General features: G+C 44.2%; 1 protein-coding gene across 2 annotated transcripts in view; it reads left to right on the top strand.

Annotated features, from left to right (window-relative positions):
• Positions 1-19,956, top strand: part of KIF22 (kinesin family member 22) — a 32,975-nt gene that overhangs the window by 8,788 nt on the left and 4,231 nt on the right. Inside the window, exons 2-10 of one of the 2 annotated variants that reach the window (XM_077447390.1) lie at positions 2,728-2,929; positions 4,190-4,317; positions 4,402-4,550; positions 4,874-5,083; positions 9,288-9,518; positions 11,402-11,555; positions 14,823-14,946; positions 15,067-15,235; positions 16,716-16,908. In XM_077447390.1, the coding sequence (XP_077303516.1) occupies positions 2,742-2,929; positions 4,190-4,317; positions 4,402-4,550; positions 4,874-5,083; positions 9,288-9,518; positions 11,402-11,555; positions 14,823-14,946; positions 15,067-15,235; positions 16,716-16,908 (1,546 nt within the window). In that variant the 5' untranslated portion in view covers positions 2,728-2,741. Of the gene's footprint in view, positions 1-2,727; positions 2,930-4,189; positions 4,318-4,401; positions 4,551-4,873; positions 5,084-9,287; positions 9,519-11,401; positions 11,556-14,822; positions 14,947-15,066; positions 15,236-16,715; positions 16,975-19,956 lie in introns of both variants that reach the window. The other variant, XM_077447389.1, reaches the window with a different exon arrangement.

The following is a 19,956-nucleotide window of genomic DNA, read 5'->3' as shown; positions in this document are numbered from 1 at the left end:
CCCCTCCCACCCTGAAAGGTGCCAATTGTGGCGCCGGAGGGGGGGAGGATTCCGATGAGCGGAAGGTCCATTTTAGGGTGGACCTCCGCTTTAAGGCACCTTGAAGAGGGCCTGAACTCATCCAATGTTATCTTATGTGTCCGTGTACACAGGTTCGTTTAATGTTGTTTTTAGGCAGTTTAGTTTAGAGGCCTTTTTTTGGAAAGCAAAAAATTGAATTCGGACTCTGAGTTTAGAGGCATTTCAAGCAATAAACACGGTAACTCGCGTTCTAGTCGTGTTTTTGTTTTATAGGCGTTTTTCATTTTGGTCTTTTTTTGTTTTGTTTTTTTTCCCCCCAAATGCTTCTAAACGTAAACATGGGTTACTATCTGTCAAGTTAAATCGTTCAAGGAGCGGTTGTAAAAATGTCCTGTGTACATTAAGCCTTACTGTTGCCACCTAAAATCAGATGACCCATCACATGAGGGTATTGGGTAGATTTTTAACCACCTCAATACCGGGCACTTAAACACCTTCCTGCCCAGACCAATTTTGAGCTTTCTGCGCTGTGGCAATTTGAATGACAATTGCGCAGTCATGCTACACTGTACCCATATGAAATTTTTATCATTTTTTCCCACAAATGGAGCTTTCTTTTGGTAGTATTTGATCACCTCTACGGCTTTTTTTTGTTAAACAAAAGACTGAAATTTTTGAAAAAAGTTTGTTTCAAAACGTTGTAAATAAGTACATTTTCTCCCGCACTGATGGGCGACACAGATTGGCATGGATAGCTTGCACTGATGGGCGACTCGGATTGGCATGGATAGCTGGCACTGAGTTGGCACTGATGGGCGACACGGATTGGCATGGATAGCTGGCACTGATGGGTGACACGGATTGGCATCGATAGCTGGCACTGATGGGCGACACGGATTGGCATGGATAGCTGGCACTGATGGGTGACACGGATTGGCATGGATAGCTGGCACTGATGGGCGACACAGATTGGCATGGATAGCTGGCACTGATGGGTGACATTGTATTGTACTGATGGATGCCATCAGTGATGCCCGTTGTGGGCACTGACTGGCATACCTGGTGCTGGGCGTCCCTGGTGGTCCAGTGTGGCCATCCTCGGGGGTGGGGGGGGGGGTCTGTGCTGGCCATCAGAGCAGCCCGATCGGCGCTCTACTCACATCTGACAGATGCGAGTGAGGAAAAGCCGATCACCGGCTCTTCCTATCTGCACTATGATCAGCTGTGATTGGACACGGCTTATCACGTGGTAAAGAGTCTCCGTCGGAGACTCTTTACCAAGATCGTAATTACGGGGTGTCAGACTGACACACCGCAACAACGATTGCCGCGATGCGCGCCCCCCGGCTCAAAATCCTGAGGACGTGCTATGACGTCCAGTCAGGATTTTGAAACCACTTTGCCACCGTCATTTGACAATGGGCGGGCGGCAAGTAGTTAATAAACTTGTGTGCTGTATGTTTTGGATTTGATTTTGGATGTGACACAAGTGTGTTGTATTTTTGTTTTCAATCCTTTTTTTATAAACAATTTATACAAATTCACATGCCTTACTATTATGGCTATACGTGTTATCCTGTATCCCTGACAAAGGACCATCATTTCTATTTAGATCCATCTTCCTTTTCTATTTCTTTCTCCTTGTCCTTTACACAGGACCTCCATTTTTACCCTCTATTCCAATCATCAACATTAACACAAAATACCACGAATCACAAACACAACATAAAATGCTCGTCAAAGTCCTCTCATGGTGGTGTATTCCCTTTCATAAAAATTGCATCATGTATACTGAGAACTGAAATTCCTCCCATTGTGTATATGTATGTATATAGAGGTAGTTTTTTTTTTTTTTTTTTTTTTTTTTTTTTTCATTCCTTGTACTTTTTCTCTAATTATTCCATATTGTATTTCCTTCAATTCACAAACCCATGCCACTATTGTAGGACTTTTTTGCAGTCTTCAGGCTATTGCTGTTATATGGTGAAGAATGTCAGATTTTATTGACCCTGCTATTATAGAGAATATCGCAACATTTACGTTTGGTTGTATCTCAATACTTGACACTTTCTGATATCTAGCCAATATCCTGTACCAGAAATCCCTCACCGTGTGACACCCATACCAGGTATGTGTCATCGTTCCCCTACCCTTAAGACATCTCCAACAGATCTTTGTATTTTTATTTGGGGCCACTGGACTCCAATATCATCTCATTTTATAGTTTCTTTCTTGATTAACCTCTACCAATGCTTTATGTATTACTGAAAATGCCTTATCCCATTCCGTTGGTGGAATCTGTTCATTCTCCCCATTTTCTCATGCATGCTAATTCATTGAGAGGTCCAGAGGGAAGCAACAGCTTATATACAGTAGACCATTTTTGGATTGGTTTTCGCTCCTCTAACAATTGTTTGAAACTAGTTTAATGGTCTATTAATCAAATGGTGGTATCTTTGATTCTCTATGTATTTAATGATATTGTATCCATTTATTTTTATGCTCAGTCCCCATGTCAGGCAGTTGTGGAAGCCTGCCATCTACTAGGGTCTGAACTATCCTTGTGTTCTCCATTTAATGAATTTAGTAGCTACTAATGCTGGTGGAAAATCAGGATTGGAGAACAGGGTCATTGGCCCAATCATTTTGCAGAGTCCTCCCTTATTTTATTTTTTTTAATGCTATATTGTGTTGTATTTTTATTAGGAACATTACCAATCATGGCGAAGAGAACGAGTATCCTGGAAGCACAAGGCATGAAGAAACCATCTATTACCCGTGTGCGCGTAGCAGTCCGCTTGAGGCCGTACATGGATAAAGGGGAGGATAAAGTCTGTGTCAGGGGCCTGGACGCCCAGTCTCTGGAGATTATCAACTGGAGGAACCAGATGGAGACCATGCAGTACCAGTAAGATTAACTATCAGCCTATTCAACATAAAGTAAACGTGGATATAAAGTCCTAGTTTAGGATCCATGTGCACTTGGGTGAGAAAAAATGCCAAAACCTCAATGGTAGAGGCACTGCACAAAAGTTTATGGGCGTTTTTGCTTTTATAAGTGTTCTTCCCAGAGCATTCCCCTGCTTGTTTTACCCCCCCCCCCCCCCCCCCCCCGACGAAATGCTCCCCTCAAAATATGCCTGTAAATGCCCTAATAAGCATGGACATATAGGTTAATCTAGAAGTATCTACAGGCTGAAGAGTAAAATAAGCATCTTTATTTTTATTTTTTTATGCCCAGTGTGCATGGTCTCCTAAAGGTATTTTATATAATACCAACAATTTTTTTGCTTCACTTTGCATATTGTACGTTCCTATTCATTGCTGCCCTCAAGGAGTTCACAATCTAAAGTCTTTACCTCACATGAATGCGTACCGGGGCCATTTAACTGAATGTCTTTTGGCTACATCCAGTATTTCCGCTTGCCGACCGCGCACTGTAGCTTTATAGCTACTGTGCGGGCCATCTGCGCAGAATCCCCTGTATAGATACGTGACTCTGCCCTTCTGGGTAGAGGGCGCCGCTTGTGTGGTGATTAGCGGGTGCTGGCCAGTGTCCGCCGGTGTTCTGTCAATTTCTCCTCCAACCCATTAGACTCCAACCACGTTGCTTCCGGTTTATTTAAACCCTTCGTAATTGGAGATTTTTACAAATTGGTTGTTGGACACAACAGACAACCGAATAGTCTGGTACAGGAAGACTGAGCTGTTTTGACAGCACAGCAACTAACGAGGACAAAGTTGGCTAGTATTGGAGCAAAGTAAGACTCCCTGCTTGTAATTTTCCTGCACCGGACTCTGTTCAGGTGCTGGTGTTGTGTCCAATCACTAATTCGTCAAACTCCGGTTGCTGCTTGTTTCAATAAACCAGAAGTTAAGCAGTTGGAGTTTCTGACCGATTGAAGAATTTGACAGAACACTGGCACCCGCTGATCAGTGAGGTGGAAGGTGGAACAGAGCGCTGCCTGTGTATACAAGGCAGTGCTCTGTCCTGTCAGCGGGGATGTGCTGGATTTTATTCCCTGCTTTGCTTTTGCATCCTTTTAGTAAAAGCACCACACAGCGTGCACAAACACTGGTTAGTCACAACAGGTTTCTGCATTTGTGGTTAAAATATCTGAGGTTGGGTCACGCTGTGTTCATACTGTGTGCCATTTCCTCCTTGCAGGTTTGATGCATTTTATGGGGAAGCTGCTACTCAGCGGGAGCTCTACACCGGTTCCGTGTACCCGATACTTCCACATTTGCTTATTGGACAAAACGCCAGCGTGTTTGCCTATGGGCCTACAGGAGCAGGTTGGTATCGCCATCACAAGACTTGACTGATTTTATCACTTTCATTAGCATAATATAAAATGCAAATATTGTTGTCTTCTGTAGGGAAAACTCACACGATGCTGGGGAACCCCAATCAGCCGGGTGTCATCCCTCGGGCTGTTAGAGATCTGTTACAGATGACACGGGCAGCTACTGAAGAGAACTGGACTTACTCGATCAGCATGTCTTATGTGGAGATTTACCAGGAGAAGGTAAGTCGCCCGTTCGTTTGCCTCTACTGCTTCAAGTCTGCAATGATCAGTCTGCTTAGCTAGTGTTTGTGTACACTGAAGCACACCCACACATTGATATTGCAAATTAAAGCGCAACTCCAGGAATTTTAAACTGGACCTTAACAAGGTTGCAAATTGTAAAATCAATCCCAACTATCACTGATCTCCAGTACTAGTTTTGGGTCGGTGGTTCTGATGCCAGAGATGCCTATTTTTAGAAGCTCAGAAATGTCCCCTGCCATATTTTATATACTGTATATAGCGCCTGTTGGTCCCGCTAATCATTGGTGTTTCTTGACCAGGTGATGGATCTTCTGGAGCCCAAAAACAAGGATCTTCCTATCAGAGAGGATAAGGACCATAAGATCCTGATTCCAGGTGTGACACAGAAAACGCTTGACAGCTTCTCAGACTTTGACGAGCATTTCATCCCAGCCAGCCAGAACCGCACCGTGGCCTGTACAAAACTAAACGACCGATCCAGCCGCAGCCATGCCGTCCTACTCATCAAGGTAAGGCCTGAATAGAAACCAAACACTGTAAGCCGCCTTTGTGTGCAGCTTTCAGTAATGCTAGTCTATGCCAGTCTTGTAGTGTGGCTGTACATAATTGTGCTACTACTATATATTTTTTTTTTAGCTTTATTTTCACACTTGTCACATAAAATTTGCTCAGGCCCCATGCATTAAATTGTGGGATAGGTGTGAAATATGGCAATGTGTTCCAGCAGCAAGGTAGGAGCTTCCCTTTCCACTCTGAAACAAAATGGAGTCTGGCTGAACCGGTTACAGGGTGCTTCTGTTTTCTATGAATTTCCATGTTCATTTAATGTCTGAGTCTGTTATTGTGACATCTGTCCACCTTAGCCAATCAAAGGAAGCTTTGTATTCTAAAACTACGAAGCTCCCTGTGAATCCCTGAGCAACGCCCGGCCAAAATTGTTTTCCCCTGAAGTGGGAAAAGAAGTCCCAGTTTCACTGCCAGAACACAGCGCTGTATACTGCCCCTAGAAGCCGAGGCTACATAGTGTGCCCAGCCACTGAAACTTACTGAAAGTCAGGGACAGGCAACCTGGGGCCTTCCAGCTGTTGTAGAACTACAAGTCCCATCATGCCTCTAGAAGTGATTGTAACTGCCAGCCTTGCAATGCCTCATGGGAAACCAGGGCCCCAGGTTGCCTACCCCTCGTGAAGGTAATGGTTCCTTTAAGCCATAAGTCAGATTGTGTGTAGTGCTGCCATTTACAGACCATTTGCCTCTGCATATGGATTTTTAAAAATACAAGTGTTTGTTTTTTTGTTTTGTTTTTTACAAGGAAAAAAAACGTATTTTGGGTTGTGCAAAATTCATAAGTTATACAAACTATTTGATATATATTTATGGAATTTAAAAAAAATGAGGTAGTAATGGTGGCGATAGTGGGACTGCAACATTGTGCCGAACAAATCACACTAAGTGACTTTTTTTTTTTTTTTTTTTTTTTTGGGTCAAGGGACACTAATAGTGATCAGTGCTAAAAAAAAAACGCACTGTCACTGTACTGAGTCAGGGAAGGGGTTAACTTCAGGGTCAATCAAAGTGTTAAATGTGTGCCTAGGGAGTGCTTGCTGTGTGGCTGAGGTGCTTGTAGTATGGGAATGCAAAGATCCGTGCTCCGGCTTTGCAGAAACACATGATCACAGCCTTCCCTTATCACAGAACGGTGATCTGCCTTGTTTACATAGACCTGCAATTGGGATCCGTGTTGCCCACATCTTACTATTCAGTTGCAATCAAATATGTAAAAAAATAAAATGTGAGCACTACATCTTTCCAAGTCAGTAAAGTTTGTCTTGGTTTTTGGGCAACAGTTCCTGACAAGGTGCCTTATTGTATACTCTTGGTGTGGAAGTCGGTGGGAAGGTGCTCTCATCCTTTGATTTTGGAGATCCCCTTTTGATAGGATCGGATATGAAAAGCTCTCATATGACCCTAGACGTATTCTGCATTGATATTATTTATTTGGGTGTGAGTTGCTATTAACTAAGTGCGATGAGTTTGCCACTTGATGGTATCACAAACACATTAAAGTCTCCATTACACAGCCTAGCTAAACTTCCTGCGTGAATTTAAGTGGCAATTATGTGCGCTCAGATTTCATAGTATTTGTTAAATGTGTGATTTACTGTGCAGTGACAGTCCTGTGTGTAGGGCAGACACCAGCAGGTGGCAGTAGAGTTCTACTTACTGCCATGTTTGGTTTTGGTTGCAGTCGCGTCTGTTTTGATTTTATATAACAGACTAAAATTCCACTGCATTCATCTCGGTATCTTCCCCGAAGGAGCATTGATAGATAAATGACACTATATGGCAGTGGTCTGCAAACTGCAGCCCCGGGGGCTGGACACTACCCTTTTCCTTTATCTGGCCCTTGGGATGCTTTTTGTCCCACTGACACCAATAGGGCTCAATCCTTCCCCATTGAGGCAAAGGATGGGGTTTCTCTATTCCTCCCCATTGAGGCCACTGATTACTGTGTAAATGTGGAGGGGTTAACACTAGGCGGCACTTTAGTGGTTAAGTGTGTCCTAGGGAGTGATTCTAACTGTGGGTGGGGGGAGGGGACTACGTGTGACACATCACTGATCACCGCTCAGCGAGCTGTGGTCGGTGTCACTAGGCAGAACGGGGAGATGCTTGTTTACATTAGCATTTCCCCCTTCTTACTCTCCGTGAGACGATCGCGGGTATCTCCACGGACTGTCCTGTGGGCATGCGCGCCTGCTTATACACACCTCGCGAGATCACGTACATTAATGTGATTTCATGCAGCGGCTGGTCCGCAAGCAGTTAGTCATACCTCCACTGTGCAGTTGGTGTTTGCACAGCTGGTAGCTCCTCCCTAGGGGTTACCTTGCGGGCACGCTCCAGAGTCTAGCATTTGCGTCCATAGATGCTGGATTAATTGGCAGCAGCGGGAGCCAATGACTGCGCCGCTTTCAATATATCCAATTGAGCCAAGACACCAGGCAGAGGGGAAGAGCGCGTCTCTGGGAATTACAGGGCTCAGGTGAGTAAAACGGGTGGGGGTTACAGTTTTTTTCACCTTAATGCATAGGATGTATTAAGGTGAAGAAACACGAGGGTTTACAATCACTTTTAAATCTTATGCACTTGTTTTAGCTTTTTTTATTTATTTATTTTTTGACAGTAAATCCCTTATACAGCCCACTTCCTGTTTCTTGTCTGGTCATTGGCCTAGGCTTATGACATGCACAGCTCACTCTGCATTTTCAAGGAAGGGAGAGGGGGTGAGTCATAAGGGGACAAAGGTGGGCTGGAGGAGTGCCTCCTGTGTAAATAAGCAAAGTGGTTGGAGGGAAGCTTCAGAATGGCAAAGGTGTTTTTATTACAAATTATGTGAGCAGACTGCAGTTCCACTTTAGTGTTTTTCCCCAATACTTCATACTCCTGATATGTGGCTGCTGTACCATGTGTTGCTTCCTTTTTGTGAAAATCCCTGGTGTTCCTGCCAGTCCCCCTTGTTTTCTGATTTAAAAACTCTCCACGTGAAGTAGGAGAGCACACCTTGGTCAGTGCTCTAGCTGTGCTGGGAACTCTGTGCCTATTGATCAGACTTGTTCTGACACTCCCCCGCTACACAGCCAATCACTGGGAAGCTCAGTGTACTGCTGATTCTCCTCCCCCAGCTCTTATGCAGCTGAGAACAGAGGGAATGTTATCACTTATAAAGGGGGGGGGGGATTAAAGGCCTTGGGGGTTATTAAAGGAAAATCCACTTTGCACTGCAAGTGCACTTGAAAGTAAAGTCGCTGTAGATCCGAGAGAGACATGTAAGGAAAATGGCATTTTAGCTTGCTCATGATTGGATGATAAAATCAGCAGAGCTTCCACTCATTTAAAGAGGGATTCCACCTGCAAAAAAATTATTAAAAGCCAGCAGCTATAAATGCTACAGCTGCTGACTTTTTTAATAAATGGACACTCACCTGTCCCGGGGTCCAGCGATGTCGGCAGCCGAGACTGACTGATCGATCGCTCGGGTCTTGACTGCTGCCGTCACCATTCTAGGTGAGGGAATCGGGAAGTGAAGTATTGCGGCTTCCCTTCCCGGTTCCCGCATGCGCGAGTTGGGCAGCGCAAAAGGAGTGGTCTGTGCTGTCTCTGGGACCCATGTGTGTGTCCCAGCAGACAGTGCGGCATGACAGGAAAAGGCATAGACTCCCGTGGGAGTCTATGCCCGGAAGTGGGTGCAAATACCTGACTTAGACAGGTATCTGCACCCCCCCTGAAAGGTGCCAAATGTGACACCGGAGGGGGGGAGGGTTTCCATGAATGGAAGTTCCACTTTAGGGTGGAACCCCGTTTATAAGATCTACCCCTTAGATTTAGAGCAACTGCACTTGAAGTGCAAAGTGGATTTGCCTTTCGTAAATAACCCCCATTGTGTCTTATCTATACACAAACGTTTTTTGCATTTAATTTCTGCTTTAAGCTGATCGTTTATAATAACTTTAATCTGACTGTCTTGAAGAAATTGATGTTGCCTCTTGGCATCCTAAAAACCCAAAGGGCATAAAAACCTCTTCCGGGGAGGGGGGGGTGCCTGGAGGGGTTTGAACTCCAGAGCCCACTACTGCAAAGGCAAGAAGCTAGCGACTTTATCCAGTATGCTGATTTGCTGAGTTCATATTTTATTTCTATGAACCCTCTCAGGTGCAGAAGACACAGCAAGTACCACCATTCAAGCTGCTAACGGGGAAGTTGTACCTGATAGACCTGGCTGGATCAGAAGACAACCGACGCACGGGAAACCAAGGCATACGACTAAAGGAGAGCGGCGCCATCAACTCCTCACTTTTCACGCTCAGCAAGGTGGTAGATGCCTTAAATCAGGGGTTACCCAGAATCCCTTACAGAGACAGCAAGCTAACACGGCTCCTACAGGTAAAAAAAATTTTGTGTTTTTTTGAAGTGTGTACTTTAACCCAATGTGCTATTCTATGACCTTGTGGGTTGAGCTCTGCAGGCCACACAGCCCATGTAAGTATGTAATTTCAATCCTTTTTTGAATTTGAAGGGGGTGAAGACCATTGTTCTGTGCAGCAATGTGCTGTTCCTGCCAGTCCTTTCCTATGTTCTGCCTTATTTGACAACAGCATTAATGATTAATTTTGATTGTACATTACAGGTGTAGGACTATAAGGCCTCGTACACACCGAAAAAAGTTTTGCAAATTCCTAAAAGCCTTTTCTTCCTGGCAGCAGCGTTTTGGCAGAAAAAAAGCCTGACGCTTGGGAGCTTTTACGGGCATCAAGAAATTGGGCGTTATTTCATAAATTTATTCTGGCCCTAGATATGAATTAATGCTCAAGCACTAGCTTTTAGCTGGTTTTGGTAGCGTCAAACGTTTTTTTTTCTGCCCAAACTCTACTGCTCCTGGACGCACTGGCTGTGGGTTTTTTTTCCCTGCCTCCAAGACCCCTTTCACACTGGGTCGGTAGTGGTAAAGCTCTGCTAGTTTTAGCGGCGCTTTACTGTTGATGGCGCTTTTAACCCCTGCTAGCAGCCGAATAAAAGGTTAAAAAGCCCCTGTATTGCGGTGCTGCCCATGCATTCCAGGGGGCAGTGGAGTAGTGCTGTATACATCGCTCCAAAGATGCTGCTTGCAGCATGACCCCCCCCCCCCCCCCCCATCCTACAAGCTCTTGGACTTTCACATTGGGGTGGCTTGAGAGGCGCTTTACAGGCGCTAATTTTAGCGCTAGAACACATGAAAAATACCGTACTTATCTTTTAAACATGGATGACCTCACAGCCTGCCTGTGTGTGGTGTTGGCTGAATATTTTTACCCTAATAGATTCCCTTCATGTTGCCCCGCTTTAGCAGGGTGAGAACTTGGTAGCTTTGTTTATCCCCTCTTCCCAACACTGTCAAGGACTGCTGCCTGTAGTTACTGGTATGTTGTAGCTCCTTGTCTCCAGATTGTCATGTAGGGATGTGTTGGTAAGTTGTTCCACTTCATCTGCTCTGTTTCCTATCTGTTTTGCTGTCAGAAGTACTGATGCAGTGCATTAGTCTGTGCATCAAATATTTACACCTTTTTTGCTTTGTACAAATGGACTGTGTGCGCGCAGAGGAGACTCTGGTATGTAGGGAGTGCAAGAGAATAGGTTGGCTTTTTCTGATCTTTTTTTGGCTGAAAATGGAAGCTAAACTACAGTCTTCAGTCTTGTACAGTTGTACAGTCTCCCCTCTTGTATAGAAATTGCTTATCTCCCAGCACACAGAGTGCTTCTCGCAGTGTGCATTAGTAGCTGTAGAAAGTCAAATGGTGCCTGCATGATCTTCTGGCTAGAGGATGTCCAAAATAAACCTTTCTAGTGACCATTGCTAGTATGGTGGCTTAGAAACTCAAGTACCAATTTCACTACAATCCCTAAATCGGTGGTCATCGCCCTGTCTTCAGGGCCCACTAACAGGCCAGGTTTTTTTTTTTTTTTTTTTTTTTTTTTTTAGCATGTTCAAAGGAGGAACTTCAGCGTTAAAAACTGTTTGAGGGGCACTTTAATGAAGGTTGGAAACTGGCTATTTTTTTTTTTTTTTTTTATGGGGGGGTAGTCCCTCAAAGTTCAAACACCCCACACCTCAGTACCAAGACTAACACATGGTGCAGTTTTCCAGGCAATACCTCCTAATCTACAAATCACCTGTGTGATCAGGGTTTGATGGAAACAGCAGTGGTTCATTTTTTTTGTTAGTAAACCTGAAAAGATGAAAGTTACTGTTAACATTTGAGTTCTTGCGCTTTTTTCTTTCCACTTCCTAGGATTCCCTTGGTGGCTCCGCCCACAGCGTTATGATAGCAAATATCGCACCGGAGCATAAGTATTACTTTGACACGCTGACGGCCCTCAACTTTGCTGCCAAGTCAAAACAGATCATTAACAAACCTTTCAGTCAGGAAACCATTCAAGCTTCAGGTAAGAGTTGGTTTTCTTCCATCTATCCATCTGCACCATGATCTTTATCATTTTGTGTTCACATCACTGTGAGATTAAAGAGGAACTCCAGACAAACTATTTCCGTCCATCAGGTCTGAGATTTACACAGCTCTATCTAGCAGGTCAGGAGACTTTTTTTTTTTTTTTTTTTTTTTTTTTTTTTTGTCTCTGGCTAAGAAATCTAGTCTTGTACTACTCCCTACCTGTAACTAGACAGTGAAAGGAGAAGCCGCAAACTGATCTGCATTATTATCCTGCTTTCCTCATATCGGTATGCTGCTCGTTGACATGTAAAGGCTGCAGCACTGATTGGCTTCTTTGCTGCTTCTCCCTTTTCTCTGCCGTACAGAGGCTGATGCATGTCAAATTCAGCTACTTAAATGGCTTGTATTTTAATTAAATACCTTTTTTTTTTTTTTTTTTCTCTAATAGGTAAATGTCTGTTAATTTTGTCTTGCATCTGCCTGGAGCTCAAACTTTAGGTAGCTGACCAGGCAAGCTTATGCACCAGGTTCACATAGCCAGGGGACATTGGCTTCTGTGGACAAGACTAAAAATGTATCTGGCCTGGGTCCTCTTGTGTTTACCCATTGCCAGTTCCTTGCTGTTCATACAGAACACATAATGGACTGGTATGTCATTATTAAAGTGGGGTACCCCCAAAAAATTTAAGTCAGTAGCTACAAATACTGCAGCTACTGACTTTTAATAATCAGACATTTACCTGTCCCAGGGTCCAGCGATGCGGGGGAACGAAGCCCCCCCCTCTTTCCCCGCTCTGCTCGCGGCGCCGTCATTCGTACTGTGGGCACCCACGGCGCATGTGCGAGCGGCGCAGGGCGCCGTGATATGCCGCGCAGTCACCTGGGACACGTGAAAGGTCCCAGGTGACTGTGTGCGGTGTGAGGGGAAGTGATGTCACCAGGCAAGGAAGAAGGCAGACTATGAGGGACCCCCTAGCAACAGGTATTTAGAGGTGAGTAAAATATCCCCCCCCCCCCAAAAATCCACTGCATGTCTGTTAAGGACTCAGTGTTGCCATCCTTTGGCTTCATTGTATATTCTAAGGGCCCATTTACACTTATCCAATGTGGTAATGTGGCAACGCGTGTTTCTTTGCCATTCATTTTGAAAGACACCCCAAAGCATGAAAACTATGCACGTGCATTCTCGCCACCTCGTACCAGGTACCATAGTACACCACCTTACAAATATGGTGCATCTGATTTTGGGTGCTTTTGACAGCCCATTAAATTCAGTAGGCTACTGTAGGGTGATGCACAATAACGTGCTTCACAACAGTGCGAGAATGTAAATGGGCACTAATAGAACCTTTCTGGTGACCTGGAAATTGAAATGCTCATTTTACTACCGGTCCCTAAAATGTGTAAGCATCGTGGGGTTGTTTGAAGAGGAATGTCACCCCTCCTTCACCCTATGTGACATTGCTATTCCAGAAGCAGGGACAGGTCATTCTTGCCTAGCCATGAGTGGTGGGTGGGGGAAAAATAAATTTTTATCATTAAGGGGGCAGGAACCCAATGAGGCAAAGCATATCTTGAGTGAGTCTGCTTGAGCTTCCATCCTATCAGAAACTGAAACATCCCTTTTTGGTTTGTAGGATTCCCTCAATCTAATCTTTATAATACATTAAAAAAAGTGGCATGCACAGTATACCCATGTTTTTTGAGGGTTGCCAACTGGTGTTTGGTGCAGTGAAAGGGCACAAAAGATGCAGCAAACATGAATTTTGGTGCGCTTTCAAAATGAAAAGTTCCCCAAAAAGCCAGATCTAATTTAAGTTTGGGAAAGCGCCAGTAACACACATGAAAACTGCGGGTACTCTGTTTCAGCCAAACCACAGCGTGGCAGTGTGAAACAGTCACCTCGCCTCTTCCCTCCTAACAACAAACCTGTGTAAGAAAGATGTATATACTTAAAGTGGTTTTAGAGCTCAGACCTGAACAAAGCATATCCCTCTATAGTGTGTACTTGTCTAGCCGGAGCACTAAGTGTAATTTCTGTCCGCTGCTTCATTCCTCTGAGCATGAATCACTTTCACAAGTTTCCCTAACTCCAAGAGGAAAAAATTACAGGAGGGATCTTGGCCTCAGCTCTGTTCCTGTGTGAAGGGAGTTGTGCCCCTTCCCTCCAATGAACTCTGAGCTATGCACTGTGTAAATTCAGCACTCTACCCCTTTTTTCCTGGACTCAGACCAGCAGTCTAAATTCAGTACTTTGAACAGATGTAGAGCAGAGAAGACTGCTGATAAGCAGGTACAACTTATGTAGGAGATTGGTTTCATCTGTGTATCACCTGAGGCCAGTGACTTCAGTGGGTAAATGAAAGGGTTTACTACCACTGTAACCTTATTTCAGGGTCCTCCAGTCTGATTAAGTGATCTCCCCTGTGTCAGCCAGCTGCAGAGATGAGGACAAAGTGAGGCAACAGTTAGGAAAGCCTGTAGCAGTGATGTTCTCAATAGGCTTCAATGGACCATCCGTTACCTGGCATCCTTCCTCTCCCCTGCAGCCGGTGCCGGCTGAAATGGGAAGTTAGGATCACATGACTGGACCAGCCTTAAAATTGGTATCAATTTTGTAAGTAACAGGCAAGATGACAACTTCCAGGAACAGATTCAGTTATGTGTATGTAACTGAACATCACGGGTTCATTTGGCAATAACAAGTGAGTTGCACACTTGCATTATATTAACTTAGGAATTTAGAGAAAAAAAAAAAATTGATTTTAGATGTTGGAACTCCGCTTTAAGTATAACATGTTTATGGAGAAAAATTAAGCCTTTACAACCACTTAAAAAAAATAATTCATTCATGCTGGCTAATCAATACCCAGTAAATCTGCTATTAGTCTGATGCCCTCCATGTTCTTTCCTGTGAAAGCTAACCATTGGTTTAGATGTTCTGCAACAGCTGGAGGGCCACAGGTTGAATACTGATGACTTGGACCCATAGTAGCATTGAGACATGTGCAGCATTAGCTCCTGTAATGGGAACAGCAGAACAGTCCTGTATTCAGCCTTTGGCATCTCTGCCCTCCAACCGTTGGACCTCCAGGACACACAAGATAAAGCAGTCACATGACCACAACTAAAAAGAGTGGAGGGTGAATTTGGAGGCATTGTTGCTGCTGTCTTTTTGTGGCATTGTAAATTAAAGTGCCGTATTTATATTTATAGACCAAGGATTTGCATCTCTTTAAACCTCTCTATTCACATGTTTTAGTTCAGGCTACCTTTAAGAGGCCTCGGGAAGATGCAGATGTCACTGCTCCACCTCACAAATTGAAGAGAACCAAGATGGGCTCGATTGACGAGTCCCCCGATTCCTCCAAGGAATGTATCAAAAAGTGAGTCCCCTGTTCTATATGTACCAGCAATTCCCGGGAAATGTTCAGGCTCAGACTGTTTTTTTTTTTTTTTTATTATTATTTATTTATTTTAAATTTTTATTATTTTTTTCCCTGCAGAAACAAACTCAACCTGGCCTCGCTGGACCCGGCTGTGGTGGAGAGACTCCTCAAACTGGATAAGATCCTCACTGAGAAAGGAAAGATTGAGACCCAACTATTGAGCACCCCGAAAAGAGAGCGCATGGCTCTGCTGAGGAAATGGGAAGAGAGCCAGATGGAGATTGAGGTGAGACCAGTGCAGACCAAATCAATATCTAAATGCAGAAAATTCTGTATTGGGACAATATCGGCGTAGTTTCCTTTCTCCAGCTCTTCATTGAGCTGGTTTAATACGCAGCTTTTTCATTGCATTTTGTTTGTTCATCACCAAGTCTTGTACAGCTCGTTCCATACAGTGTATATATACTTGCATCCGGTTCTGTTCTTGTATGCTCATGGGAAACCTGTGATAAACCTGACCACTGAAATTTGGTTCAAAGAACACTTAAATTCAGAGGTGCCCTTTACGTTAAAAAATAAATAAATCAGTAGGTGCAGATCTAGGCAGCTGTAGTTATGACAACTGTCAGTATTAGGCCTCTTGCACACAATACTGTTTTGAGTATCTATTTTCTCAGACCACTTTTTTTGTAGGTTTTTGCATGCATTTTCACGCAAACTTGTTCTGCAGTATGTAAATGGATTTTGTGCACATTTCCCCTCACTTCCTGTTTGGCTATGGGACAGGAAGTGAGGGTGAAATCTCTGCAATGGGGCACAGATGGCAGGGGAAAAAAAATCTAATGGGTTATAAATCTCCTGTGTTTAAAGTAAATCCTCAATTTTTATAATCCACTCATTTTTTAAATGGAAATGAAAGGCAAAACTTTTGTGTAGAGTGTAAAAGAGGGGGGATATTGTTGGTGGGGGGGGGGGGGGGTGGCGGGGAGAGGAGAGCACACGGCGTTTCCAGCATAGCTTTCCCAGTGTGCTTTCCTGCTTAGTGTGGTCAGGTTTTTAATGGGAAAGCATAGGGACTGGCAGGGACACCTGGGATTTCACATAAAGGAAATCGTCCAAAGAAAACAGGATACTTCTCATAAGTACATGATACAGCAGGCACATATCAGGAATAATAAATGTTGAGTTTACAAATAATGTTTTGACATTTGGTCTTTAGCCTGTCACTACTTTGCATTGTGCCTTGGATGTTTCTCTCCTCTATTTCTGTCTTTGGGTGGGCGAGGGGCTACACTGCTTTGCAGGATCCTATGGGTCCCTGCCGTAGCAACTCTTGCATGCACACTTCATTCTGGGACAGGGCATGCATGCCCTCTTTATCATGGTATTTGGGATGAGGGTGGTCATTTTGAGCATTCTTTCCCATCTACAGTGTGTGTCCGCATCAGCCTTGCATGGGGGCACATATGTATTCTTACTGGGCGCAAGGGTCCATATACTCATGTGAGCATTTGTGGCATCAACAAAGCTTGCTCCCCAATTGGAAGTTAAAGGAAGTGGCTATTGTGATAAATGTTAAAGGTTGGTGACATATTTTGAAGATTCTTGATGCTTGTAGGTTTTCTTGGTAGAAGTTAATCCTTCAGAGGGTTTAATGCCTTAATTCAGCCTTTTGTAACCCGAACCTGTTGCGTCACTTTCACAGTTGTCGTTTACTCTATTCCTGTAACTAAAGATCTGTTTGTTGCATTTTGTATTTTCCTCAGAGGCTGAAGGAGAAGCAGAAGGAGCTGGAGGACAAGGCTATAGCGGCTGAGGCTCGGCTGGAAAAATCAACCAGTTCAGACCTGGAGCTCTCGGATTGCAGCGTGAGCGAAAGCATGTTCCGGGCGCCACTACGCACTCGGGCAACTTCCACCGCTAAGGTCAAGAAGGTGCTCCGTGTTCTGCCCCTGCAGGGTGAGCATTCGAGTGCAAATCCTGGAGAACTAACTGCTGGGATGCAGGAGGAGCTCGAGCAGTCTGGTACTGTCCTGAGAGCGGGTCACAAATGTTCTCTAAATGACCTTTTTTTTTTTTTTTTGTGTTGTACTTGGAAGATCTTGGGGGTTTTTTTTTTTTTTGGTTTTTTTTATTTAGGAGAAATTCGCTTTTTAGAAAAAATTCACTTTTTTGCAGGTAAAAAAAGTGCATTTATTCTAAAGTGAATTTTCAAAGCATATTAGGGCTTGTGGTTCATTCACACCGTACTGTGTGAATGAGTGACATGGGCGCAGATGATTTTGAAAAAGGTGACAGCTAGTACGGGGAACTTCTTCCCGTGCTGCTGTCGTGGGAGGGGGTAGGTAATTCGGTTGCAGCATTGTGAACATGTTCCCGAAGGTGGACTTTAATGCAATGAATCCATTGGCAAACTTAATCTGTCCTTCTTTTTTTTTTTTTTTTTTTCAAAGATCTTCTGTCAATTTATCAATTTATTGATAAACTAAATAAATCACTTTAGTTTAGAAGTAAGTGTTGTTTGACATTCTAAACCTAAAAGCAAACTTTTGTTATATTGCAGCTTAGCAATTCTTAGATGTGTTGGCTGCATTCATGTTTGCACCCCTACTACATACAGATCTCCAGGTGAAAACAGAGTGCAAAAAGCTCAAAGAGAAAACTATTGCAACCACCACATCTAATGACTGGTAAGCTGCAATATATAACATTTTAGAGTGTAATAATGCTTTAAATCTCTCCTCCTCCCTTATGAGGGTTTCGGTCCATGGCCTCCTTGAGGAGTTTTCACTTCCTGCCAAAGACACAAGAGGGAAAGGTTAAGGTGGTTGTCACTGGAACAGGTATCCCAGATTTCTGCTTGTGTGTTTTTGTTTTTTTTCCCTGACAAATCACAATTTTTAGTTTTTGAGGATTGATCTCAACAGGGACACAGGTGGCATTTAAAACTTTAACAGTGTTTCCTACCCTCTTTCACCCTGTCAAAAATTGATTTGATATCCACACTACTAATTTTAAAGCAGAACTATACCTGCCTTGGTTCCAGTGATGTCCTGTAGCTCCCCTCCAGCTGTTGACCTCTTCAAGATGCTAGCGCGGGAGTTTTATTGGTACAGGACAGGCAGGAAGATAATTTTTTTGCGGAAGAGAAAAACATCTCTGCAAAGAGAAATAAAATTATTTGTATATAATGCAGGGGTGCCCAACCTTTTAAAGAGGGAGGGCCACTTAAGCAAATTGGTAGCTGGCCGCGGTCCACAATGAATGGAGGGGGGGGGGGGCGGTTCACCTAGATGGAAGGGGCAGATCACTTTCTATTTAGGTGGGCGGGTGTAAACAGACAAAAGTCCATTTACATCTGTTGCTCCATAGAGGTGAATAGTAAGTCTGATTGGGTCGGACCGATCATGTGAAAGGGGTCTAAGGCTGCTTTCACACTGATGTGCTGCGATTTGCCTAAACCGTAGGTGCAACGCAGTGAACCTGTGGATTTTCTGTGGGTTATCTGCTCTTTGCCATAAACTTCTATTATATCCTGCGGGTGTGGTGCACTTTCTGAAGGCACAACAAACCCGCAGGTAATAACAGAAGTCTATGGCTCAATGCAGGTAACCCACAGTTGCACTAGCCACTGCAAAACAGATATATCCATATATACTGTTGATGTAGTAGTAAACTTGCCTTTAATAACCGTCTTCCATTCTGGTATCGCTGGCTGTTGCTGTCCCAGGCACAGTGCATTTGGTATCACTCTGCCTGTGACAGGAGCAGGCACTATACAGGAAGCATTGGCTTATGTGGCTCTGCTCCGCAGCCACTTGCTTCCACTACCAGCGGCTTCGTTCACAAAACCGCTGTTCTGGGATGGCAGGTCGGCAACCCGTGATCTGGGCTTGCCAACTTGTCATCTTGGAGCAGGAGGTCGAGGGCCACATCAGAGGGATCCGCGGGCCACTGGTTGGGCACCCCTGATATAATGTATTTTTACACTCTCAGTATCTCACAAGTGAGTACACCCTCATGTTTTTGTAAATATTTTCTTCTATCTTTTCATGTGACAACACTGAAGAAATGACACTTGTCTACAATGTAAAGTAGTGAGTGTACAGCTTGTATAACAGTGTAAATTTGCTGTCTCCTCAAAACAACTCAACACACAGCCATTAATGTCTAAACCGCTGGTAATAAAAGGGAGTACACCCCTAAGTGAAAATGTCCAAATATTGACACTTTAGGCCCAATTTTGTGTGGCCACCATTTATTTCCCAGCACTGCCTTAACCCTCTTGGGCATAGAGTTCTAGAGTTCCAGAGCTTCATAGGTTACCAGTGGAGTCCTCTTCCACTCCAAGATGACATCACGGAGCTGGTGGATGTTGGAGACCTTGCCCTCCTCCACCTTCTGTTTGAGGATGTCCCACAGATGCTCAATAGGGTTTAGGTCTGGAGACATGCTTGGTCAGTCATCACCTTTACCCTCAGCTTCTTTAGCAAGGCAGTGGTCATCTTGGAGGTGTTTGGTGTTGGAATACTGCCCTGCGGCCCAGTCTCTGAAAGGAGGGGATCATGCTGTGCTTCAGTATGTCACAGTACATGTTGGCATTCATGGTTCCCTCAATGAACTGTAGCTCCCCAGTGCCGGCAGCACTCATGGCACCCCAGACCATGACACTCCACCACCATGCTTCATTGTAGGCAAAGACACTTGTCTTTGTACTCCTCACCAGGTTGACACCACACACACCTGACACCATCTGAACCAAATAAGTTTATCTTGGTCTCTTCACACCACAGGACATGGTTCTAATAATCCATGTCCTTAGCCTGCAAACAGACAAGCAGACTTTTTTGTTCATCTTTAGAAGAGGCTTCCTTCTTGGACAACAGCCATGCAGACCAATTTGGTGTGGCGTATGGTCTGAGCACTGGCAGGCTGACCCCCCCACCCCTACAACCTCTAGCAATGCTGGCAGCACTCATACATCTATTTCCCAAAGACAACCTCTGC

This window comes from Lithobates pipiens, unplaced genomic scaffold (genome assembly GCF_037356315.1).
Source record: "Lithobates pipiens isolate NorthernLeopardFrog02 unplaced genomic scaffold, aLitPip1_a1.2 Scaffold_22, whole genome shotgun sequence".
NCBI classification, from domain to species: Eukaryota; Metazoa; Chordata; class Amphibia; order Anura; family Ranidae; genus Lithobates; species Lithobates pipiens.
This window is presented reverse-complemented; position numbering and strand designations above follow the sequence as displayed.